Here is a 19,860-nt window from a genome sequence, read left to right on the forward strand (position 1 = left end):
GATTTGAGGAGGTTCATAGAGGTAAGTTGAGATCTCTGCCAAATTAAAAATCAAATGAGCAGGTTAAGAAAAAGGGAAAAGGGAGACATACAAGAGTAATGGAGACAAGGAGGCATGTGCCCCAGTGGGTCCGCGGGGAGTAGCCCGTCAGCTGGTCTACCAGGGCAAGGGCGGGAAGCAATAATCCCGGAAATCAAAGAACGATCTCAGAGGCTGTGGAAAATGAGCTTAAGGGTAAAGAATTTGAAGGGTTCCAAGGATAGAGAGATGGAAGAGAAGTAAGTACTAGTAGAAAGAGAGGGGAAAACGAAGCTCTTTGAGTGTTGGATAAGCATGACCTTGTCACCTTGGCGGGGTTCTGAAAGTTACTTAGGCAGTGACGCAAACTTTGGGCAAAATTCCACACACTTCTTTTACACTAGTATTTACTAGTACTTTGATGCCTGGCTATATGCTCTTCCTTTATTACCTTTCAATAACCTTACCATACCATAGCTCTCTATGGAGACTCTCTCCCTGATCTCTCTGATCTAAATGGAAATGGAAATGGAACTCACATCACATCCACATTGATAACGGGAAACTCCACTTGCCCCACAGGATCTCCCTCTAATCAGATTCCAGACTACGCCATGATAAGAATTTATCAAGGTCAATCCTGTCAAATATTTTCCTACAATCACAAGAAAAATATGATTATGGGTTAAGTGATCCAGTACGAAGGAAGTTCTTTGATGTCTTCAAATGTTCCCCTGTCTTCCTGGTTTTGAGATGTAGCCAGTCAAAGAAGTATGCCGATAAAGGCCTCGGTGACAATCTGCTATCAGATAAGCCGCAAGTCGTCAACTGGTAACACATACATCTATATGATAAATATCATGACTTCCAACACTCCATGACAAATGGATGTTGAAGTCTCTCGCTCAAGAGGCAAGCTTAACAACCAGCAAATCAGTTTCTAGCTCACGTCCACCCTCCTTTATCAAGTGCCCATCAACCATTTTCCATTCCCCAGATCCCCAGAGGACTTGTGTAATTGAGTCAATCTCGCCTGGTAGCTCTACAATGACATCCGACGACCACGACGGAGTCTGCAATGACAAAATACTGACCAACATATGATCCCCAAGCCGCCATCCCGCAACATCCATCTTTGAATGCCCCTTAGCAGCCAGCGAAATCGTCGGAGCCCCGAGCAAAAAACCCGTCACTTCATCCCCCACCAGAACCCGACTGAGGGCACTCGTCACATTCGCCAACTCCACACTAGTCGGCCAATCCCACATCACTATCCCCTTCGCATTATGATTCAAGCTAAGCATGGTCATCGTCACCTCCTCCGCCGCAGTCGGGTACCGCGTCCAAAAAGTCTCGTTCCCAAACGCCATCGGAACACCCCAGAATGGCTTCGGACTCTCCCCAAGCCAGGTCTGGTACTCGGCAAACTTATCCAGCCTCACCGAGATGTCCTCCACGCTACCCTCGCAGTCATCGCACCCGCAACATCCGTATGTGGTATTGCATGGTGTCTCATAGACAGTCGACCAGCTCGTATTCACAGCGATAGGATAAACGTCCGAAAGAATGATATCCGCCCCGGACGAGTATTCCTCGAAATAGAAGTTGTAGCAGTTCAAACACAATGAGACGGGGTGGTAGGGATCGATTGACTTGATTAATTCGTAGGTAAGTCGTGTGGCGTTTAGTGGATCGCCTTGTCCATCTGGTTCGTCGCCTGTATACCACAGTAACGTGCTTTTATGGTCCTTGAGCAGATTTACCTGCTCACGCACGGATGTCAGGTTCTTATATGTCCAGCGCATGTCGTACATGAGCCATAGGCCGACTTCGTCCATTTTATCCAGGAAGAGACCCAGCTCCGTGAAGTTGAATGCTTCGTTGGCGAGGCCTGCATTCGGGACGATGTGGATAATATTGTAGCCATCGTCTTTGAACTTTTGAACATTTTCTAGCGATTTCTCGAGCCAACCGTCCCAGCTCACATAGTATGAGTATGGAAGAAGTGGGGTCCAGGTCGATGAGTCGGTTTGGGATTGCACGGAGAGTCCACCGTAGAGACTATCCACTTTTGTGACGCTACCCCCGTCTGTTCGGGTGGGTAGGTGGTATAGTGATGCTGTCGCGGTGTATGATTGATGACTGCCCGGAAGGGTCGCTTGAAGTGTGACATTATATGCCTCGAAGCGTGGGGGTAGATCTAGCAGGGAAAAGTCCACTTCTGTAGATGATGAGCCGATAGACACCGTGTTATGTACGCTCCATTGGCTTCCCTCAACAGAGATCTCAATCTTCAGATGTTCCGATCCATGCTCCGCGGTAGCAGCATTACTTCCCAAAGGATCTCCATTGATGTACGAGATCCCTGCATCAATGATAAAAGAGCCCTTCTCATCAGATGCTGTATACAAGCTCATTCGTGGCCGAACCCTCAGATCCAGCAGTGGCACAGTAGACAGGGCGGGACTATCCAACCAACCCCCTGGCTCAAATGAAGCATTGCTGTATAAAACGTAACGTTAGATTCATAGATACCTAAACACCTAAACACTTAACCCGTGAAAGATATAAAAGATGGTGCTCACGTAGGATAATATGCCTTACCGCACCAGATATCTACCCCTGGTGGGTTATTAAAGGCCGCAGCCACGCCAATTAGAGAAAACAGCCAAAGCATTTGGGCATTGAAGTTGGAGTTGTGGAGAGAGAAGCTTTGGGAAAATGTAAGGGGGCGTATCGTTTTGTTTATCGGCTCTATCAACGCTGATCCCCTCTTTCCTATGGAGAACCCCCTCACCTTTCCCCTCATGAATGTCACCTTCCTATCCGACGCTACTAGATTGATAGCGACTGTTGTAATCTATGCGGGATCGTGAATTAGCCGATATGGCCGGCGTCGTAATAGTAGCTCGGCAATTGAGAGGTGCAGGTATGTGTACGGTAGGACGGTCGGCAATATCCCGAGGAGCGTAGTAACTCAGAAACAGTCCGGGTGCCGTGTGGCCCCATGAGCTTGCGGACATCCGAGTAGAGATATCGCCATTATATGCAGGTAGTAGATAAGAACCTTGGCTTGAAACTTCATGTCGAGTTCATACTCCTTGATCCATGAATGCTTGGCTGAGCTATTCCTTGGCTATTGTTTCTCCTACTAGCTATCTACTACTCAGGGACCGAATCTTACTATGAAAAAGTGTACATTATACTAATCTCATTCTCGCGTGTTTCACCGGGTGATTATTCCATACTCTATAAACAGCCATGCTCGATCTGGTATTTGCGAGGTTTAAGAGCAATGTGATGGAGAAGGCCAGTGGGTGTGAACCACTAGGCCAAGGAGGATTGAGGGGGAGGGGAGTGGAAGAACAAGGTATGTACATTTCATGAATGCATGCTGGGGGAATAACCACAAGAGAGAGTGTAAATCTTGAGGGAACTGGGGAGAAGGGTTGGGGGGAAGAAACAATTGTGGTAGTAGTGACAAGCCGCAGAAAAAGAAAAAGAAAATAAAAAGATTTAAGGGGGAAAAAAAGACAACAAAAAACAGGACAGAGCTTGATGCCATCATTCTCCCCAGTATCCCACCCATATTGTACTAGGGTTGATCCTCGCCACTGGGACTGATAGTGTGCTGCATGTCCGTGCGGAGATGCCACTGAAGTCTTTCGAGCTGACCAATCGCTATTCTGGAGGTGACCAGAAAAGCAGGAAACGAAGTCGGATGATCGGGATCTGGAACAAGAAGTATCCCATGGCAGAAGGGGCGTTGGAATCTTGATGACCAGACGATGATCTCCACGTTCGTCAAACAACCAAAAATAAAACAAAAATAGAACACAGCCAATCCTAGCGACGTGGACAGCCCGCTAGATGAATATGACAACATGGATGATGGAAATAATCACGCCATCTTCCGAATACTAATAAAAAAGCCGTGAGATCCGTTGAACGCCGCCCAAAAAGAACCCGACCAACATAACATGCAGGTTTCAGCAGAGATAACTCCCAGAGGGGGGAAACCCAGGCAATGCTCGGAGCTGAAAAAGAACGCATGGACACGCAGGCAATGACAAACGATGCGGAGAAGCAAGGAAAGCGGTAGTTACTTTATTTATGGTGAGGCCCAACCACCGGCCACCTCAACCCACTCCGCAAGACAACTGCCTTGCTTGCCTTCAACGTCGACAATGTCGGTATCACAGCGACACCGGCAGCCAACGCCGTTCTCCTTGACTGGGTCAGGGGTGGCCCAGTATTCGTCTTCTTCAATCCGCTTCTTCTCATCATCGGTGGTCTTTTCGAGGTAAGGTTCACGAGCAAGTTGCCTCGCGGGGGCATTGGCAGGGCAATGCTGGATGGTAGTATGCCGGTAACCGAAATCACGGAAATAGTGGATGTCGGCCGGGGATAACAGAGCACCCGCGGCAAGTGAGTGGATAGGAGCATCACCCCACCGCTCCATCCAGAATCCACCACTCCGATCCATCAGGTTGAAGAAGTCTTCATACTCCTTGCTTCGGAACCAATCCAAGCGGGCAATCTCAAAGTTACTCCAGAAGTGACACATGTTGTAATTCTCGCCTTCCATAGCCTCGGGGTCAATATCGTCAAGACTCTTGTCACCGGGCTCGGTCTGCAAGATCTCATCGGGAAGCTTCTCCTGCTTCGGCTCTTCCTCGGCAGGCACCTCCTCCTCAACGGGCCGTTCCAAGAACATTTCCCAGAGACCCTTAGACTTGATGTTGTTCTTGCGTTTGTAAGCCGAAGCGTAGCGGAAGATGTTCGGAACGGTCTCGCGAAGTTCCTTGACAGCAATGGTGAAACCGTATGTTTTGTTCGCCTCAATCATTTTCATAAAGGGATCGCTATATAGTACGTTAATACTCTGAGGGCGGGGAAATAAAGACAAGAGTCAGGGGGTGTTCTTACTAAGTAATGTCACAGAAGTACTTGATCTCGGGCTCCAAACGCCAGTACCACTCGTATTTCATTAGGAGAGGGTGCTTGTAGAAGTGTCTAGATGACTCAGTCAGTATTGTTTGTAGTTTCGTTCTTGTCCGCAATGGCTCACTCACCCTGAGTAGAATCGGCACATGTGGTGGTAACTCTCCATACCACCATACATAATGGCCGCGTCACCTTGCTTGCGAACACCCTCTTTGGCAACCTCGTGGTCAACCCAATCAGGGAAACCCCACATACTGTTGTCAATCTTGCCAAACTCCACCGGGGCACTGGTATAGTTCTTCACCGTCGCCATGAAGTCCTCGTCGAAGTCCCCGTCGTTCAAGAAGACGTAAGGGTAGTGGTACCAGCGGTTGAAGTGGCGCTCAATAGACTTGAGCGACTGAATCACACCCTCGAGTTCCTTGTTTCGTGCTAGGACGACGAATGCGGCGTTGGCCTTGGGGCCCTTGTCAGCATCTGGGTCGATGGGCAAACAGCCCGTGGCGAACACCTTGTCGTATTTTTCGCTGATTTTCCTGCTCCAGACAAACCCGGTCAGTCACTGATCATGTATTGCCATTTCTTCATTTCTCTATTGATTCCCAGGATAAAGTCGGGGGGTAAAGGAGTGAGACTAACCGAATGGAGGGTGGCGTGCCCGCAGGAATTAAGATCCCCCCGGGAGACGAGGGATGTCGGACGAATAGAAGTAGAATGAAGACAATTACAAGACATGGAAATAGTAAAACAAATCCCAGGGGTATGGAAATGGATGAGTTGCCCTTCAAGCGAATGCGCCGGCGGAAGAAGGCCAAGGGGGCGGAACTGCGACCCTTCTCCCGAGATTCATCCTCTATGGGGAGACTCGGCGCGCTGGGCAGCCGCTTTGTGATGCGTTGAATGAAGCTCATGGATGCGGTTATAAGGCACGCGTCGAAAACCCCACGATGTTTAATCGATCCTGAAAACAAGCACGAGAGCTAGAAATTTGATCGGACCCCAGGTGCGATCAGGGGGTGTTTTCCGAGGGATGCGATGGGGGAGGTAATGAAGAGAATCCGAGTCTTGATACTCAGGGTGAGTAACGACCAGATCTCACAGGACAAAACGAGTGGCCGGAGGTATGCCTCCTTTCCTGTTCCCCCCAGAAGTCCTTCTCAGTCCCAGGAGCCGGGGGTTGAGAGGGGGTCAGGAGCAGTTGAGGCAGATGACCTCAACAATGGGGGTGTCGGTAGTTGATGGACATGAGATGAAGGATGGGTTGATCAAGATGAGGTAAAGGAGGAAATATTTGAGGGGGGAATGGGGATGAAGTTGAGAAGTCTTGCCAAGCCTAGTCCAAGGAGGCGCAAGCGTTGTGGCCTCTTTTGGTACGGGAGGACTTGGCACGTCTTTCGTTTCACAGCCGAGACCGTTATTTATCCGACAGGTACGGGACATTTGGAGTTGATTGCCCGGAAATTGATTATTCAAAGGTATGTCATTTACAGTAATTTATCTAATACAGTAAGTCCTGGGGCGAAAAAAAAAAAAAAAAAAAAAAAAAAAAAGGACAATGTGTTTTTTTTTCTGCTTTCATATTTATCTTTTAAGGGTAAATTATTTTGTATTTTAAGTAGATGAAGAACTTTTATACTTGCCAGTGCCATATACCTAGTAGTGATGTTCTAGTGTGCATGGACGTACAGAAGATTCTGGGATGTCCGTATCGACCTTCTAGGGCCGTTTAGCAATTTCTTATTTTCTTATTTTTTTGCTTAATTTTAATTCGGCCCGTGGTTATTGGCCGCGGCCCCTGCGTTTAGTAGGCTATGCTGTGATACTATATAACATAAAAAAGGGTTATATGAGCTGGGTTCTCAAGTGTTCAATGTTGTGGATTTGTATATGTCGCTAAAGGAAAAGAGTGATAATTTCAGGGCAACCAAGTGGGGATAGAATCTCTGGTATTCAAGCTTCCCAGGTGTTCAATGTTCTATATCAAAAGTCGAAAGGTTCCAAACCTAACATGGAATAATTTCTCTTCTAACCTTGGAAGTAGCTCTTAGTACACCCATAATATACGCAAGCATTATGGGTAAATCTGAGGGTATCAAGCCATGGCCATGTGTGTGCTGAGCCTTGACACAGGATTTAGCGCATGACGATCGAGGGTCCAGCGGTCACTCGGAAACTGTGCCGTTTTTTTTGGGTACCCGCAAATCATCACGGAAGCGTCTCCCGTCACCTCCCGGCAATACTAGCAGGGGTTTGATAATATAAACTTACGTTCAAACAATGAAAGTATAGAACCACTGAAGATGATATAGATCTGAGGTGATTGAGGTCTGAATTAAAGAGAATCTCAAATCCTCCAAGTAGTACTGTACCTTGCAGGAAGTACAGGGTCCGTTTTGCGACTCCACTTTTTCCTTTTCATTTACGGGCGATGTGGCCTGAAGGGGGTCTGGACCCTTGCATAGTGTTCGTGTGCATGTTTACTCGAAAAGGGATTTCGATTCTTTCACACTTGGCATAACTGTTTACATGTACAAATGGCATTAAAAGTCATATATACTAGTATACAAGAAAATATACATAAAAAAACATGGTCATCTACAGGGTACAAGTCTATACTGTATCAACTACATCACCCTGACCAAACCTAGGCATCATCCGTTCCAACGTATATCAAAAGGTCATTTACTCAACTTCTAGTCACCTGGGCAATTCCTTTTTTTATTTCCACTTTTTTTCACTTTTTTTCACTTTTTTTTTTTCAAATAAAAACAATCAGTTTATTCTCACACACCCCTCGAGTCAAGGTTGGCTTAAATTGATAGGAAAACGATCGTCAATTTGCATGGTGCACCACCCGCGGGGTTTCCCTTCATATATGCTCTCCCCCCTTTTCCTCATAGATCTAGACTTTTCCACCCTTTCGCTACTTAATCTTTTCCCCCTTATAATTTCTTTAATGGTCCTAATGCTCTAATGCTCCTTTACCACCATGAACTCTGTGCTTGCGCGTCCCTCGCTCTCCGAAGGGCTCAGCAACAGATCCCCCGCCATCCGGGTTCCTGATCATCCTCATCTCCGCCCACCCCCGTCGCGCAACGGTCATGCTAATTTTGATACCTTCTCCCCCGTCAACGAGAACGGGAGCTTCGAATTTGACCGCGTTCTCAAGTCCGGCCGTGTTTCCCGCCGCGTCAAACACAAGCATGTCTTCCGCGCTTCCTGGAAACCCGCCTACCTCGTTCTCCGTCCAAACCTGCTGTCCGTCTACAAGGATGAAGAAAACACCCGGCTCCGCATCTCAATCAACCTCTCCGATGTGACGGCTGTCGCAGCGGTCAAATCTCCCCGCTCGCACCGTCAACATGTCTTCGGAGTCTTCACCCCCTCTACAAACTACCGCTTCGAGGTCCTCTCCGAACGTGACGCCGATGACTGGATTCTCCGCATCCGCAACCAAACCCCCGCGGACGAGGACGAGGCTGCCGTAGCCGCACTCTCCAAAAAAAGGGATACCCCCGCCATTCAGAAACAGCTCGTTGAGGACACGACCGACCACTCGGACTTCGATGTCGCCGGTCGCCCCAGTTCCCCCGAGGGCCGCACCCTGTCTCCCGGCGCTCGCTCCTCCCGCAAACCCCCTTACACCCAGGACTACTCCGGCAACGACGTCACCTCCTACTCCGAGCTTTCAGATGGGCCCCCACCAACACGAAACAGCCGCCTGCGCTCAATGCCTTCCATTCACACCCTCTCCATCTCGGCGCCAGACGACAGGCTTTTATCCACATCCCTGCCGCGAGATGCAGGCCGTCAAGCGGATCTAGGCATCCTGCGTGATCCCGAGCGAGTCATCTGCCAGGGGTATCTGCAGGGGCTGCGCATCAAGGGAGCTATGCGCCAATGGAAGCGGCTTTGGGTGGTACTGCGGCCGAAGAACCTCGCCTTCTACAAGGATGAGCAGGAGTACTCCGCTGTCAAGATCATTTCCATGTCGCATATCATCGATGCAGCTGAGATCGATCCCTTGTCTCGATCCAAGAATTTTTGTTTGCAGATCATCGCGGAGGAAAAGAGTTATCGTCTCTGTGCACCGGATGAAGAGTCGTTGGCACGCTGGCTCGGCTCTTTGAAGAGTATTCTTGCTGCTCGCAAAAAACTTGAGACAACTAACGCCGCGGCTTGATTTTGTCACACAGCGCTGATCTTTCTTTATTTCCCCACAGCCCCCCCCTCCATCACTTCCTATCGTTCCTGGCCTTCCCTTTTTCACATATGATTCCCCTCTTTCAGCTCGATTTCTTTATCTCCGCCATTTTCATGGACGTCTCAAATCACTGGTCACTTACAACCTACTCTCCTAGTCGTCTGATCCCCAACCCTCTCGTTTATCTACTTCGACTATCTTTGTTATTACTATTCCATTCAATATATACCCAGGGTTTGTTACCAGCGTTTTTGAAAAGACGAAAGGCGTTTTGTCATTTAATTCACTGTTCATCGGCGAGGAGATCTACCTTGGCGCTCTTTACTTGGCATTGACTTTGTGTGGATACCTTCTTTCTCTTCTAATCTACTGTATTGATAGTGAGCACATATTGGTCTTTTACATTCCTAATAAATCACCGACATCCGTCTATAGCACATCTGTATTTTGTCCATTTTTTTTTTCGGTAGTTGGGAGCCCCTTAGAGTCGCTTCAAATGTTCCACGAGGCACCGGACGAGTTCCTCCTGTCTTGTAAAAATGGAAAGCTAAGTATATCACTGGAGCTACTAAATAAACTTAAAAATGCAACCCCACAATCTTCAGGAGCCCGAGAAAAACATTTGAAATCTTAAAGGTCTATCCATACTAACTTAGTATGTATCACACCATCTAGTATAACTGCACGCAATGGCTCCCCAAAAATATGACAGGATCATAATTATCAATAAACAAAACGCCCACAGTGAGATCGAAGATACCAGAAGTACTGAAAATCTAAACAAGTCTAGTAATAAGATATAATCACCGAACTTCTTCGTTGGGAATACTTTCATATTCCCCAGAGGATGATGACCTTAATCCCTCTGTAGAAGTGGAATCTTCCAAGACTTTACTCTCATGATTGACCACCACGAACGACAAGAAAACAATTGCCGCACCAACCCAGTACAATGCACTTGCATAATGTCCTTGAAGAACGATCTGCCCAACCAATGACAAGGGAATCGTCAGACTAAGACCAACCGTAACCACCAGAGGCGTGGTAAGAAGCATGGCATAAGCCCAAGCAATATCGGAAAGGAAAGAAGCGAGGGAATTGACCTAAACAGCCAAAGTTAGTTATAAATGTCACATTTGAAAAAGAGGGGGGCATCCATACCAGAACGATAGTCCACACCCGCCTTGTCTCCGGGAACGAAAACAACTCAACGCCGGTCCAGTGCAGGATGAAGAAACCAGGCCACATCATAATGAAGTTGAAGAAGCCGACAAGACCGAAGAAAAGTGACATGTTCACACGCGATTCATCGCCTACCTGCTTCTTCATCACGATCGTGTAAACGCCGTAAATCACTGAGCTGAAGGCAGCCATCGCATCACCGAGGGCGATCTCGGCGGGCGTCTTGTGAGGGAATGTACCGGATCCGTTGTCCGCTGTGGGTGAGGATGTATCAGTGTCTGGTTTTGAGAGATCGACACGCGAAATCAGGATAATTCCGATAAGAGAGGCGAGGACCCCGAGGGCTTTTCGGGCCGTGAACTTCTCAACACGCAGACAGGCTCCGAAGATCAGTGTCCAAACACCTGGTGGATGATATCAGTACTATATCTTAATCAAGAGAGATGCGTACATCAGATGCATTTCAGATGTATATGGATTAATTCTCACCGCTAGTTGAAGTCAAGATAGTAGTACTCCCAACAGTCGTGTACTGAAGACAAGCCATTGCAAAGTAATTTGCTGTGAACTATACCAAGTTAGCAACTTCTACTTGTATATATATATATATATATATATATATATATATATATATGGTTTGATGTCGGCATGCATACCCAAAGCAGACAGAATTGGAAGCTCAACTTCGCAGTTTCTTTCAATCCCAGCTTCTCGTGTTCGCCCTGGCCCTTTGGTAGATACCGCGCGCCATCATAGTCACCGCTACCCCGGGCCTCATCATCAACCGATACACGGCGCAAGACTCGCACCTCGTCGGGGGAAGCCGAATCAGCGGAGTCCATATGTTGCAGCCAGCCCCGGAACGAGTCAACCCGCCCAAGCTTGTTGGCACGCCACAGACCAAACGTGCGACTGAGCAAAATGGTGAAGAGAGGCAATGTAAAGAGTGAGGTGTTCAGGTATGTTACGAAGAAAGGCTTCGCATATGTATTGTCGGCGAAGATAGTCTGAAAAGTAAACAGTCCAAGTCAGTAAATGGACATTGTATCGAGGGTGCATTGTGGGGGTCTGGCCAATGCGGAGATGTATTCAGAACATACACTTCCTAGGAAATTCGAGGTTGTCCATAAGACAACCACGAGAAGAAGAAGCCAGATTCCCAGGGTCCGTCTTGCTATCCATAGCCTCGTCGGCTGCGCATCGAGGTTGGTCGACATGGTTGTGAAGTCTGGGGTATGAGCCTTGTGATCGGGGCGATGGCGTGCGTGCCGAGTTCGGCCGTCGCAGGACTTATATTGAAGCGATCAAGTGCCGGGCGTGATGGTCTGAGTGAGAAAACTGGGTCATGAGCATCTGTGGCACCTGTATTTTTGAAAGAAGGATATCTGGGTGTACATATGCTCCGGGGAAAAGCCCAGGATGCTCCCAGCAGACCAGATGTGTGCGCGTGAGGGTGGAGATGCCAAGCAGTGTGCGGATGGAGATCAGCGATAAGCACATTCCTTTATCAGCGTCAAGGGTCCGATCACTATCACTTGTCTTACTTATACTTCCGAAAACTGGATTTTCTTATGACTTGGCTCAACTCCCCGCTTCTGTCTTTTGTTTCATGATTTCTTTCAGAAGGTAATTTTTTTGAAATTTTTTTTTTCAGTTCAGTGAAGTTGGCTATGAACAACATGAAGCGGATCTGAGATCAATATGTCGAATAGAAAACGAAGAGAACGGGCTGATCTTAGCAGGAGACAAGAGGAGAATATAACCCAAAGTGACCATAATCAAAGACCACACACAGAAGAAAAGGACCGAGAAAATCTACAGGGAGACACGTTTGAAAGCGACCCGTCGAGCTTCTCTAGAGAAAAACTCAACGCTAGATGGTGTCCACTAACAACAATCAAGTTGAACTCCAAAAACAGAAAGAATAAAGGCAGAGAATAATTAGGAAACCGCTTAAACGTCATGAGTATCAGGTCGGAGTATCAGGTAAGGGTATCAACAGGCACAACCGTCACGCTCATTGTCTAGATGGATGTTGATAGGGTCGCTGAATTCACCACTGAACTCCTCGGCCTCTTCCTGAGCGAGGGCACTTCGGGCAATGACTGGAAACATATATTATTAGCAAAATCTCCCTGTGTAGAGTGGTACATGGAGTCTCACCTTCGAAAGCCTGCTCGACATTTAGCGCTTCTTTAGCACTGGTCTCAAAGTATGGGATGTTCCCCTTGGATTGACAGAATGTCATAGCTCGTTTCGAAGAGATCATTCGCTTGTTCTCCTCTACATCGATCTTGTTACCGATGACGACCTGAATATGTATGTCAGCATGGTGCCTCTGTTGTACCTGGCATGTGGGTAACGCCGAAAAATAGGTCAACCCGGAATCGGGAAAAAGGAGAACTCACGAAAGGGAAGCTCTCGGGATCTCGTGGACTGGCTTGGATCAAGAACTCATCCCGCCAGCTGTCAAGAGCTTCAAAACTCTTAGAGTTATTCACGTCGTAGACCAAAACGCAGCAATCGGCACCTCGGTAGAAGGCAACACCCAAAGACTGGAATCTTTCCTGGCCAGCAGTGTCCCAGATCTAAGCATAACGAGTTAATCATCTGGCTTGGATGGTGATTCCGATTGTTGAGGTAGCCTTACCTGCATGGTTACCACTCGGTCATCGACCAGTACTTCCTTGGTGAGGAAGTCGGCTCCGATTGTGGCCTTGTAGCTTCCACTGAACTTCTTGTTGACCTATTTATTGGCAAGAATTAAGATGTCAGTTATGTCAAAGCGGGGAGGTTGGCCGTGGCGGAGGCGCTAGACGGCTAGCTCGAGGACGGGAGAGGTCGCACATATTGATTCATCAAACTGGTTTTTCCGACACCACTATCACCAAGGATAATCACCTAAAGTAAGAAATATTCCGTTAATGTGGGGTTGGTAAAAAAAAATCAACCATGCTGGGCTGCACGGAGCTGGTGCGGAGATCGTACCTTAAGGAGGACCTTCTTTCGTGACGCCATGGCAGTAGTATTTCTTCAAGGTCCACGGGAAGGAGGAAGATTGAAGTATTAAAAGAGCGATATTTGAGATAGGTTCGGAAAGATAGTCAGATCAACTATCTGAGAATGTTGGGAGGTGAGAAAAGGTAGGCTGAAGTAGTTGGAGAGTTGGAGTTGGGTTGCAGCGGGATCCGCTGATACACGAGGCCGGGCGGTCGAGGGGGGCAGTAGCAATCCCGATAACAGATAGCAACCCCCGACATCATCGCACCCAAAACACATTCCTCAATCGTCGATCGCTTCCCCGCGGCGGATGGCCCACTGGAGAGAGGAGTATTTGGCTGCGTTGGCTGTTCGGGATCAGAGAGAGAAGGCCAACGTCGCCCTCTACGATGCCTGTTCGTGCTTCTCGTGCTTCTCGTGCTTTCAGTGAAGCTGTACCTACTGGTCCCTATACATCTACTAATATGCAGCCTTCGGTCTTAGATACTCGCCTCGCTGATCGCACCGCCACACTTAAGTCCCCAATAGCCACAGCTGCCAGTCCTGCAGTGGACCAAAATTCGTCAGCCCCCAGAGAGAGTCATCGCAGTGCATCTTCGGGTGCACCCGGCCTCTCTCCAGCCGAGTTATTGGATACTGCTCGCGCAGATTTGTCAGAGGCACAGCGTTTTCGATCAGAATTGCAAGACAAATTTAATCGAGTGACTACGGAAGTTGAAAAACTTCGCAAGAGAAACAGCCAGGATGCTCGCCGAATCAACTCATTAGAGAGCGAGAGACTACATCTGAGTTCGCGACTCAAAGACAGGGACGAGGAGCTGCGGGGTAAAGCAAAGTTGCTCGAGGTAAGGAGCCACTTGTTGATGACCAAGGCCTAACAGCTTGAAGCTTCGGCGCATGTTATTAACCAAATATGACAGGATTTCCAAGATGAGATGGCGACATTAAATCTCCAACTGAATATGGCTGACCAAAAGTCCAATAAGCTTCAGCATGAAAACCAGGAACTCGTTGATCGTTGGATGGCGAGAATGGGCCAAGAGGCAGACGCTATGAATGATGCCTCCAAGTTTTCATAGCATACTAGTATTCAGTGCATGTGGCCAACCCATATGTCTTTAAAAGTTGGATGGCAACGCATAGATCTCCCCGTGGCCATTTAACAAGAAGATACCCCTTACTACATAAGATGAATTGGATCAATCGGACTTCCTTTATATACAAGTCAAAAAATGGTATCATACACATAGGAGACATGTTCAAGAAACAGAAGATAGTAATGTACAGGACCCAAACCAATCACAATTTATACATATTCAAACAATCAGAGCCTATCAATCTCTTGGGAGATAGGAAAGTCGTGAAAGCAGCTGTTCATGCTTATTTTTTTTTCGTATGATTTCTTTTCATAAAGTGCCGTCCGCAAAGGCCTTGAGTCGAGAACTGTCCTTGGTGGCAATGAAGTATGTGCCACCCACATCGGTCCAGCTCACACTGTTGGACCAGTAGTTCTTCTGCTGGACTCTGAGGAGGTTGATTGGAGAGTTCAGGTTTCGAGACTGAATCTTGTGGCCGGCAGGGACAAAAGATTTTAGTGAGACAATCTTGCAACCTTCCTTCATATCAAGGAAGTGATTAATAAGCTCATTGTTGAGTTGCGGTGTGAATGCTTGGTTGTTGATGAGAATCACATCGGCACGCTTCAAGACGTTGACAATACTTTCCTGTTCCAAGAAATCGCCCCGGACAAGATGAGTCTTGCCTGGTGCGATGCCCCAAAGTCGACAACGAGCCTTGAACTCGGATTGCTGCAATTCTGCCAAATCACAGGCGTTGTTCATCATCTCACAACCCCAGCTCTCACAGCCAATCTCAAGCGCCGCCTGAAGGACGACGTTACCGACACCGGATCCCAAGTCGACAAAGACCTGACCCGACTTTAACTTGGTCTCTTTGAAGATGTTACTGATGAAGCGGGGGAGAAGCTCGCCATACACATTATCAGTGCCATTTTCATATTGGCGAAGAGACTCCACTCGAGGAGAAACAGTGCGCGAATAAGTTTGAGTTAGGATCCGCTCTACCCAGGGCAAACCAATGCGCTGAGTTGCATTCAAATGCTTTGCAAGGCTGCCGTTCATTCTTAAGCGTTCAATCGCCTTGTTGTAATCGCCGACAGCCTCCCGGAATTGAGCTTCCGAGGTCACAGCAATAGCTCTGCGTAATCGCCGTTTGATTCCAGTAGTTTCATCGTTGAACTCCGCCGCTTCTTCTTCGGGTATATAGTTATCGGCGACGGTCTCGATGACCTGAACGATATCGTCAATCGGTCGGAATTCGTCATTATCGCGAGGTACCACGCAGTCGAATCTGTAAAGAAAAAAAGAAGAAACCTATTAGTCTCTCCTCAAACCATGAAAAAACTCCCAATAGGAAATAGTCCTAGAGTCTTACCTTTCTTTCTGCGAAGCACTCGGGTACTGCAAGCGAATCTCAGCAGGCTTGCCTTCGACCCCAAACGCCGGCTTAAATTTCCCAGCCTTCTGGCCTGAGGTGATATCGGTGGCATGACACATCTTGAATGGACGCGCTCCATCCTCCGAAAATGCCTTCACCGAGCGAATCCGCCTCTCGGGATCTGGTTCCGCACTAGCACTGGTCCGCGCACGCTTGCGCACCTCGAAGGATGTATCGCTATCGCTGACATCGTCATCACTCGACAGCCGTTGTTCGGGGGTTGGGCGTTTTCGAGAGCGTGATGGGGTGTTGAGTCGTTTAGAGGGATGGGCGTCTGGGTCACTCGAGACTGATCGAACTTTGACCGCGGGCACCTTGCGGCTCCGCTCCGATGATGATGGGACGCGAGGTGAGCCGTTTGTGGGGGTTTGAGTGGCAGATTTTGCTTTCGCTGCTGGTCGTGTCTGAACGACTTTGCGGACTTGAGTTTTCTGCGGCTGTAGGGTAAAGGCCCCCCCTCCTTTTTGGAGGTGGTCGAAAAAGCCCATCAGGTGGGATGCAGGTCAGAGTGTACTTATGGACAGTAAAGGAAAATGCAACAAATGTCTAATGCATGCACTGATAAAACATGAGGAACGGCAAGAAGCGTTTTAAATATAAAGTCAAGTCCACTCGGAATATCCCGAGGGAGGTTTGAAGGATGAGAAGAGAAAGTTAACTTGAGGCAGAAAGTAATCGATAAGCATAAGCGCCACTCGGGGAAACCACCGCCGCGGGAATCGGGTCTTGGCGTTTACTACGCTTAACCCACGTTTTGATCCACGTTTAGTGTACCTTTGCGATGACTCGAGCTGGAATGCACGAGGGCTTTTACCTTAGTGGGAACTTAGTATATACTACAAATCAATATTATTGAATTTATCTAAAAAAAAAAAAAAGACTCGGGTATCGTGGATAACCCTTCCACGTTTGATGATATGCACTATGAACAAATTATTTACGCCTTCTTCTTCTTCGCCAGTCGCTTTTCCGCCCGAATATCCTTCTTCATACGGGCATCCACAATCTTGTACTTGCCCTTGACACCCTTGGGACGACCAGAAATACCACGGTTGTTACCCCGAGCCACAACCAACTTGACCTGCTGCTTGGGCTTCTTCTTGCCGGCCTTGCTCATCAGCTTGGAAATCGACTGCGCCTTGTCGCGCTCACTAAGAGCCTCGTCATCGGCCAGAAGAGCGGACTTCTTGCGCAGCTTCTCGAGTTTCTGAGCAGCCTTGAACTTCTTGCGACCCTTGGCTTCCATCACCTTCTTGATGGGACGGGCGTTGATAGCACGCAACTTCTCCTTGATAGCAGCCGCAGCAGCCTTGGTGATCGGTCGTTGGGTCTTGCTGTGCTTGCCCTCATCGTCAAGGAACCATTCAGGGAGACCGTCCACATCACGGAATGAAAGACGGTTGAAACCATCGTCAGCAATATCAGTGGACTTTCTCTCACCGGTGGCCATCTGGTGAGCCAAAGCCATGGCCTCAGCAGTAATAATATCAATGTCTGTAGTCTTGATGTTAGCGGGCGAACTTCACAAAATCATATAATACACGAAGAAAGGGAACATACCCAGCTGGCCGTTGGCTTTCCGAGGTTCGTCAAACTGGTAAGGCTCATCGTCTGAGTCAACCCACTCTGAAGTTTGCTTCTTCTTGGGTTCTTTCTTGCTCTTTTTCTTGGGCGCAGGGATCTCTTCTTCGGTATCGCTTTCTTCATCATCCTCCATATCTTGGTCTTCATCCTCCTCGTCTTCTTCCTCCTCCTCCTCCTCATCTTCTTCTAGACCCTGGAAAATATCCTGGTCGAAGAAGAGAGCGGCATTATTTGAGATATGAGTCGCCTGAGCGGCTGCGTCCTTGGGAACAGCATCGTAGGATTCATCTTCATCTTCATCTTCCTCTTCCTCTTGTTCGTTATCGGAGGCATCGCTTTTGTTGTCCTCGGAGAATCCGTCCCATTCGTTGGTTTCGTAAGCCTTACGTGCCTTCTTGGCGCGCAGTTTCGAATCCTTATCTTCCAAGCGCTCTTGGTATTGGTCGTACATCGAGTCGAGGTCTCTTTCAAGGATATCACCGTCATCGTCACTTTCTTCATCTTCCGAAGACTCATCTTCACTCTCACTTTCAACGGGGATATCACGGGAGTTAACAACGGCATCTCTGGCACCGGCCTTGTCCACACGCCGAAGAGTAAATGTGGAGTCTGGAGCTGCACCTCCAAGTGAATGTTGTTCCATACCAATCTCCATGGGAGTGGTCATGTGCATCTGAAGGCGGACAATCTCCTTCCGCTTCTTTTCATTCTCCTTGCGCCTCTCTTTCTTGTCACGCGTAGACTCCTTAGTTCGCATGCGTTGCAACTCTTCCTGGATAGCCAGTTCTTCGTCCATGGGGGCGACCTCTGCGACCTCTTCTGCCTCACCATCCACTCCTTGCGAACTTTTCTTGACGACCAATCCAAACTTTTCGCGAAGCTTCAAGCGCCACTTGAGCAGGTTACGGAATTCCTTCTTTCCGAGAACCTTCAAATCCGCACAGCATTTTCTGATCTCTTCTGTAGTCTCCTCCAGTCTGTTTACAGTGGTCATGGCAACATCTCCACCCTCTGGCTCGTCAAAGCTGAGTTTGTTGTAGGAACCTAGAATGGCGATAGGATCCATAGTGTTGATAAAGTCGGTCACTGGGATCTCCTTAAACTGGGTGTAGTCGCCCTCTTCATAACCTTCACGTCTGCGCTTCTTCTTTTCGGGGTTGAAAACCTTGGCCTCGTTGTTCGGGGTGGGGTCGGAAAGTTCTGCGAAGACATGTCTAGGGTCGAGGAATTTGGGATCGATGCGCTTGGGGGCCTTGAATCCGCGGCAGACAACGAAAATTTCGGCGGAGACATTACGAGATGACGGGGGCTTGGTTGCTTCGACAGATGTGAACAGCTGCTTGAACACCCACAGAAGAGGGTTGTAATCCTTGGATCGGAAAACCTTGGTGACAAAGGTTCCGCCTTCGATCAAAAAGTCTGTAGCCAGTTTCAATGACTCCAGCACCAGCTCGGCCTGGGAGAAAGCATCCTGTACCCAAGCTGTTCCGACATTGGGCGCACCGTCGTGAAGAACGGTGTCTGCTTTCCAAGTTTTGAGATGGGATCGAATTGTAGCACGACATTTATCGGTGGTGATATCGCTCTGGAAACTGATGACTCGAGGAATCGACTTGATAGGGGCGAGATCGACACCGACGATAAGACTCTGAGCGGGCATGCATTCTGCGGCAACTTGACACCAACCCTTTGGCAATTGTTAGATATGAAGCCATCGATGAAGGATCCTCGGAAGTGGGTACTTACACCAGGCGCAGCGCAAAGATCGATCAAGACCTTACTTTTCTCCAAAAATCCATACTTCTTGTTCAGTTGTACCAGTTTGAACGCAGCTCGAGATCTGTAGCCCTTCTCCTTCGCCAGGCGGTACCATTTATCCAAACGACCTTTTCCGTGCTTGAAACATACTAGTCAACATCACTGTTCAAGGAATGAGTAGAGAGAAAAAGAGAGAGACAAACCTTTTTCTGGATAGCCATTTTGAGGCAATGGGCGGTCTTTTCTAAGACCTAACTGCCCTGAATGCAAAGTAGAAGAGACAAAGAAAAAACGACGCAGGTCGTATACTTTGTTCCCCAGTCCACCGGCGGAGAAAAAAAAAAAGTCGAACTTATCACTCACCGCCTTTGACATAAACCTTGGGTTGAACTTTTGGTGCCTGGATACGCTGGCAGATAAATGCGACAATATTAATGCCTGAAGATGCCTTAATCGTGCCTAAAAATAAGTGGATACCAGTTATGAAGTAAGTATACTAGTACTAAGTAGAGTAGCTGAAAACCAAACATAAAAATGCCTACTAATTATTTTGAGGCATTTTGGTGTATGAAGAAGATTTAAAGTCCCTTACTGGACCTACAAGTCATAGGCGAGCTCCACAAATTGTCGATTGCAAATGGGCCCTGAAA

At 48.1% G+C, this 19,860-nt stretch overlaps 8 protein-coding genes across 8 annotated transcripts; 2 read left to right on the top strand and 6 right to left on the bottom strand.

Annotated features, from left to right (window-relative positions):
* Window positions 1-923: 923 nt before the first annotated feature.
* N7466_002285 (uncharacterized protein) lies at window positions 924-2,435 on the bottom strand (the record flags this gene model as incomplete). The annotated part of the gene is made up of 1 exon (XM_057161683.1): window positions 924-2,435. One exon carries the CDS (start codon window positions 2,433-2,435, stop codon window positions 924-926), a length of 1,512 nt encoding a protein of 503 aa, XP_057024968.1.
* A 1,694-nt stretch (window positions 2,436-4,129) lies between these two features.
* Window positions 4,130-5,876, bottom strand: N7466_002286 (glycosyltransferase family 15 protein; the record flags this gene model as incomplete). Its single annotated transcript, XM_057161684.1, has 4 exons — window positions 4,130-4,883; window positions 4,948-5,034; window positions 5,094-5,501; window positions 5,605-5,876. 4 exons carry the CDS (start codon window positions 5,874-5,876, stop codon window positions 4,130-4,132), a joined length of 1,521 nt encoding a protein of 506 aa, XP_057024969.1.
* Window positions 5,877-7,954: 2,078 nt separating this feature from the next.
* On the top strand, window positions 7,955-9,148 carry N7466_002287 (PH domain-containing protein; the record flags this gene model as incomplete). The annotated part of the gene is made up of 1 exon (XM_057161685.1): window positions 7,955-9,148. One exon carries the CDS (start codon window positions 7,955-7,957, stop codon window positions 9,146-9,148), a length of 1,194 nt encoding a protein of 397 aa, XP_057024970.1.
* Window positions 9,149-9,972: 824 nt separating this feature from the next.
* Window positions 9,973-11,568, bottom strand: N7466_002288 (DMT family transporter; the record flags this gene model as incomplete). The annotated part of the gene is made up of 5 exons (XM_057161686.1): window positions 9,973-10,272; window positions 10,331-10,755; window positions 10,841-10,919; window positions 11,008-11,358; window positions 11,452-11,568. 5 exons carry the CDS (start codon window positions 11,566-11,568, stop codon window positions 9,973-9,975), a joined length of 1,272 nt encoding a protein of 423 aa, XP_057024971.1.
* Window positions 11,569-12,346: 778 nt separating this feature from the next.
* rab7 (Rab family GTPase YPT7) lies at window positions 12,347-13,369 on the bottom strand (the record flags this gene model as incomplete). Its single annotated transcript, XM_057161687.1, has 6 exons — window positions 12,347-12,456; window positions 12,515-12,662; window positions 12,760-12,939; window positions 13,002-13,097; window positions 13,199-13,252; window positions 13,340-13,369. 6 exons carry the CDS (start codon window positions 13,367-13,369, stop codon window positions 12,347-12,349), a joined length of 618 nt encoding a protein of 205 aa, XP_057024972.1.
* A 292-nt stretch (window positions 13,370-13,661) lies between these two features.
* Window positions 13,662-14,430, top strand: N7466_002290 (ATG16 family protein; the record flags this gene model as incomplete). Its single annotated transcript, XM_057161688.1, has 3 exons — window positions 13,662-13,746; window positions 13,835-14,196; window positions 14,272-14,430. 3 exons carry the CDS (start codon window positions 13,662-13,664, stop codon window positions 14,428-14,430), a joined length of 606 nt encoding a protein of 201 aa, XP_057024973.1.
* A 327-nt stretch (window positions 14,431-14,757) lies between these two features.
* On the bottom strand, window positions 14,758-16,356 carry dot1 (histone methyltransferase DOT1; the record flags this gene model as incomplete). The annotated part of the gene is made up of 2 exons (XM_057161689.1): window positions 14,758-15,721; window positions 15,806-16,356. 2 exons carry the CDS (start codon window positions 16,354-16,356, stop codon window positions 14,758-14,760), a joined length of 1,515 nt encoding a protein of 504 aa, XP_057024974.1.
* Window positions 16,357-16,805: 449 nt separating this feature from the next.
* Window positions 16,806-19,431, bottom strand: spb1 (rRNA methyltransferase spb1; the record flags this gene model as incomplete). The annotated part of the gene is made up of 4 exons (XM_057161690.1): window positions 16,806-17,362; window positions 17,429-19,139; window positions 19,199-19,348; window positions 19,414-19,431. The coding sequence occupies 4 exons, from the start codon at window positions 19,429-19,431 to the stop codon at window positions 16,806-16,808; spliced, it is 2,436 nt and encodes an 811-aa protein (XP_057024975.1).
* Between the last annotated feature and the right edge of the window lie 429 nt (window positions 19,432-19,860).

This window comes from Penicillium verhagenii (assembly GCF_028828195.1).
Source record: "Penicillium verhagenii strain IBT 33310 chromosome Unknown utg000003l_segment0_segment0, whole genome shotgun sequence".
In the NCBI taxonomy this organism is placed as follows: domain Eukaryota; kingdom Fungi; phylum Ascomycota; class Eurotiomycetes; order Eurotiales; family Aspergillaceae; genus Penicillium; species Penicillium verhagenii.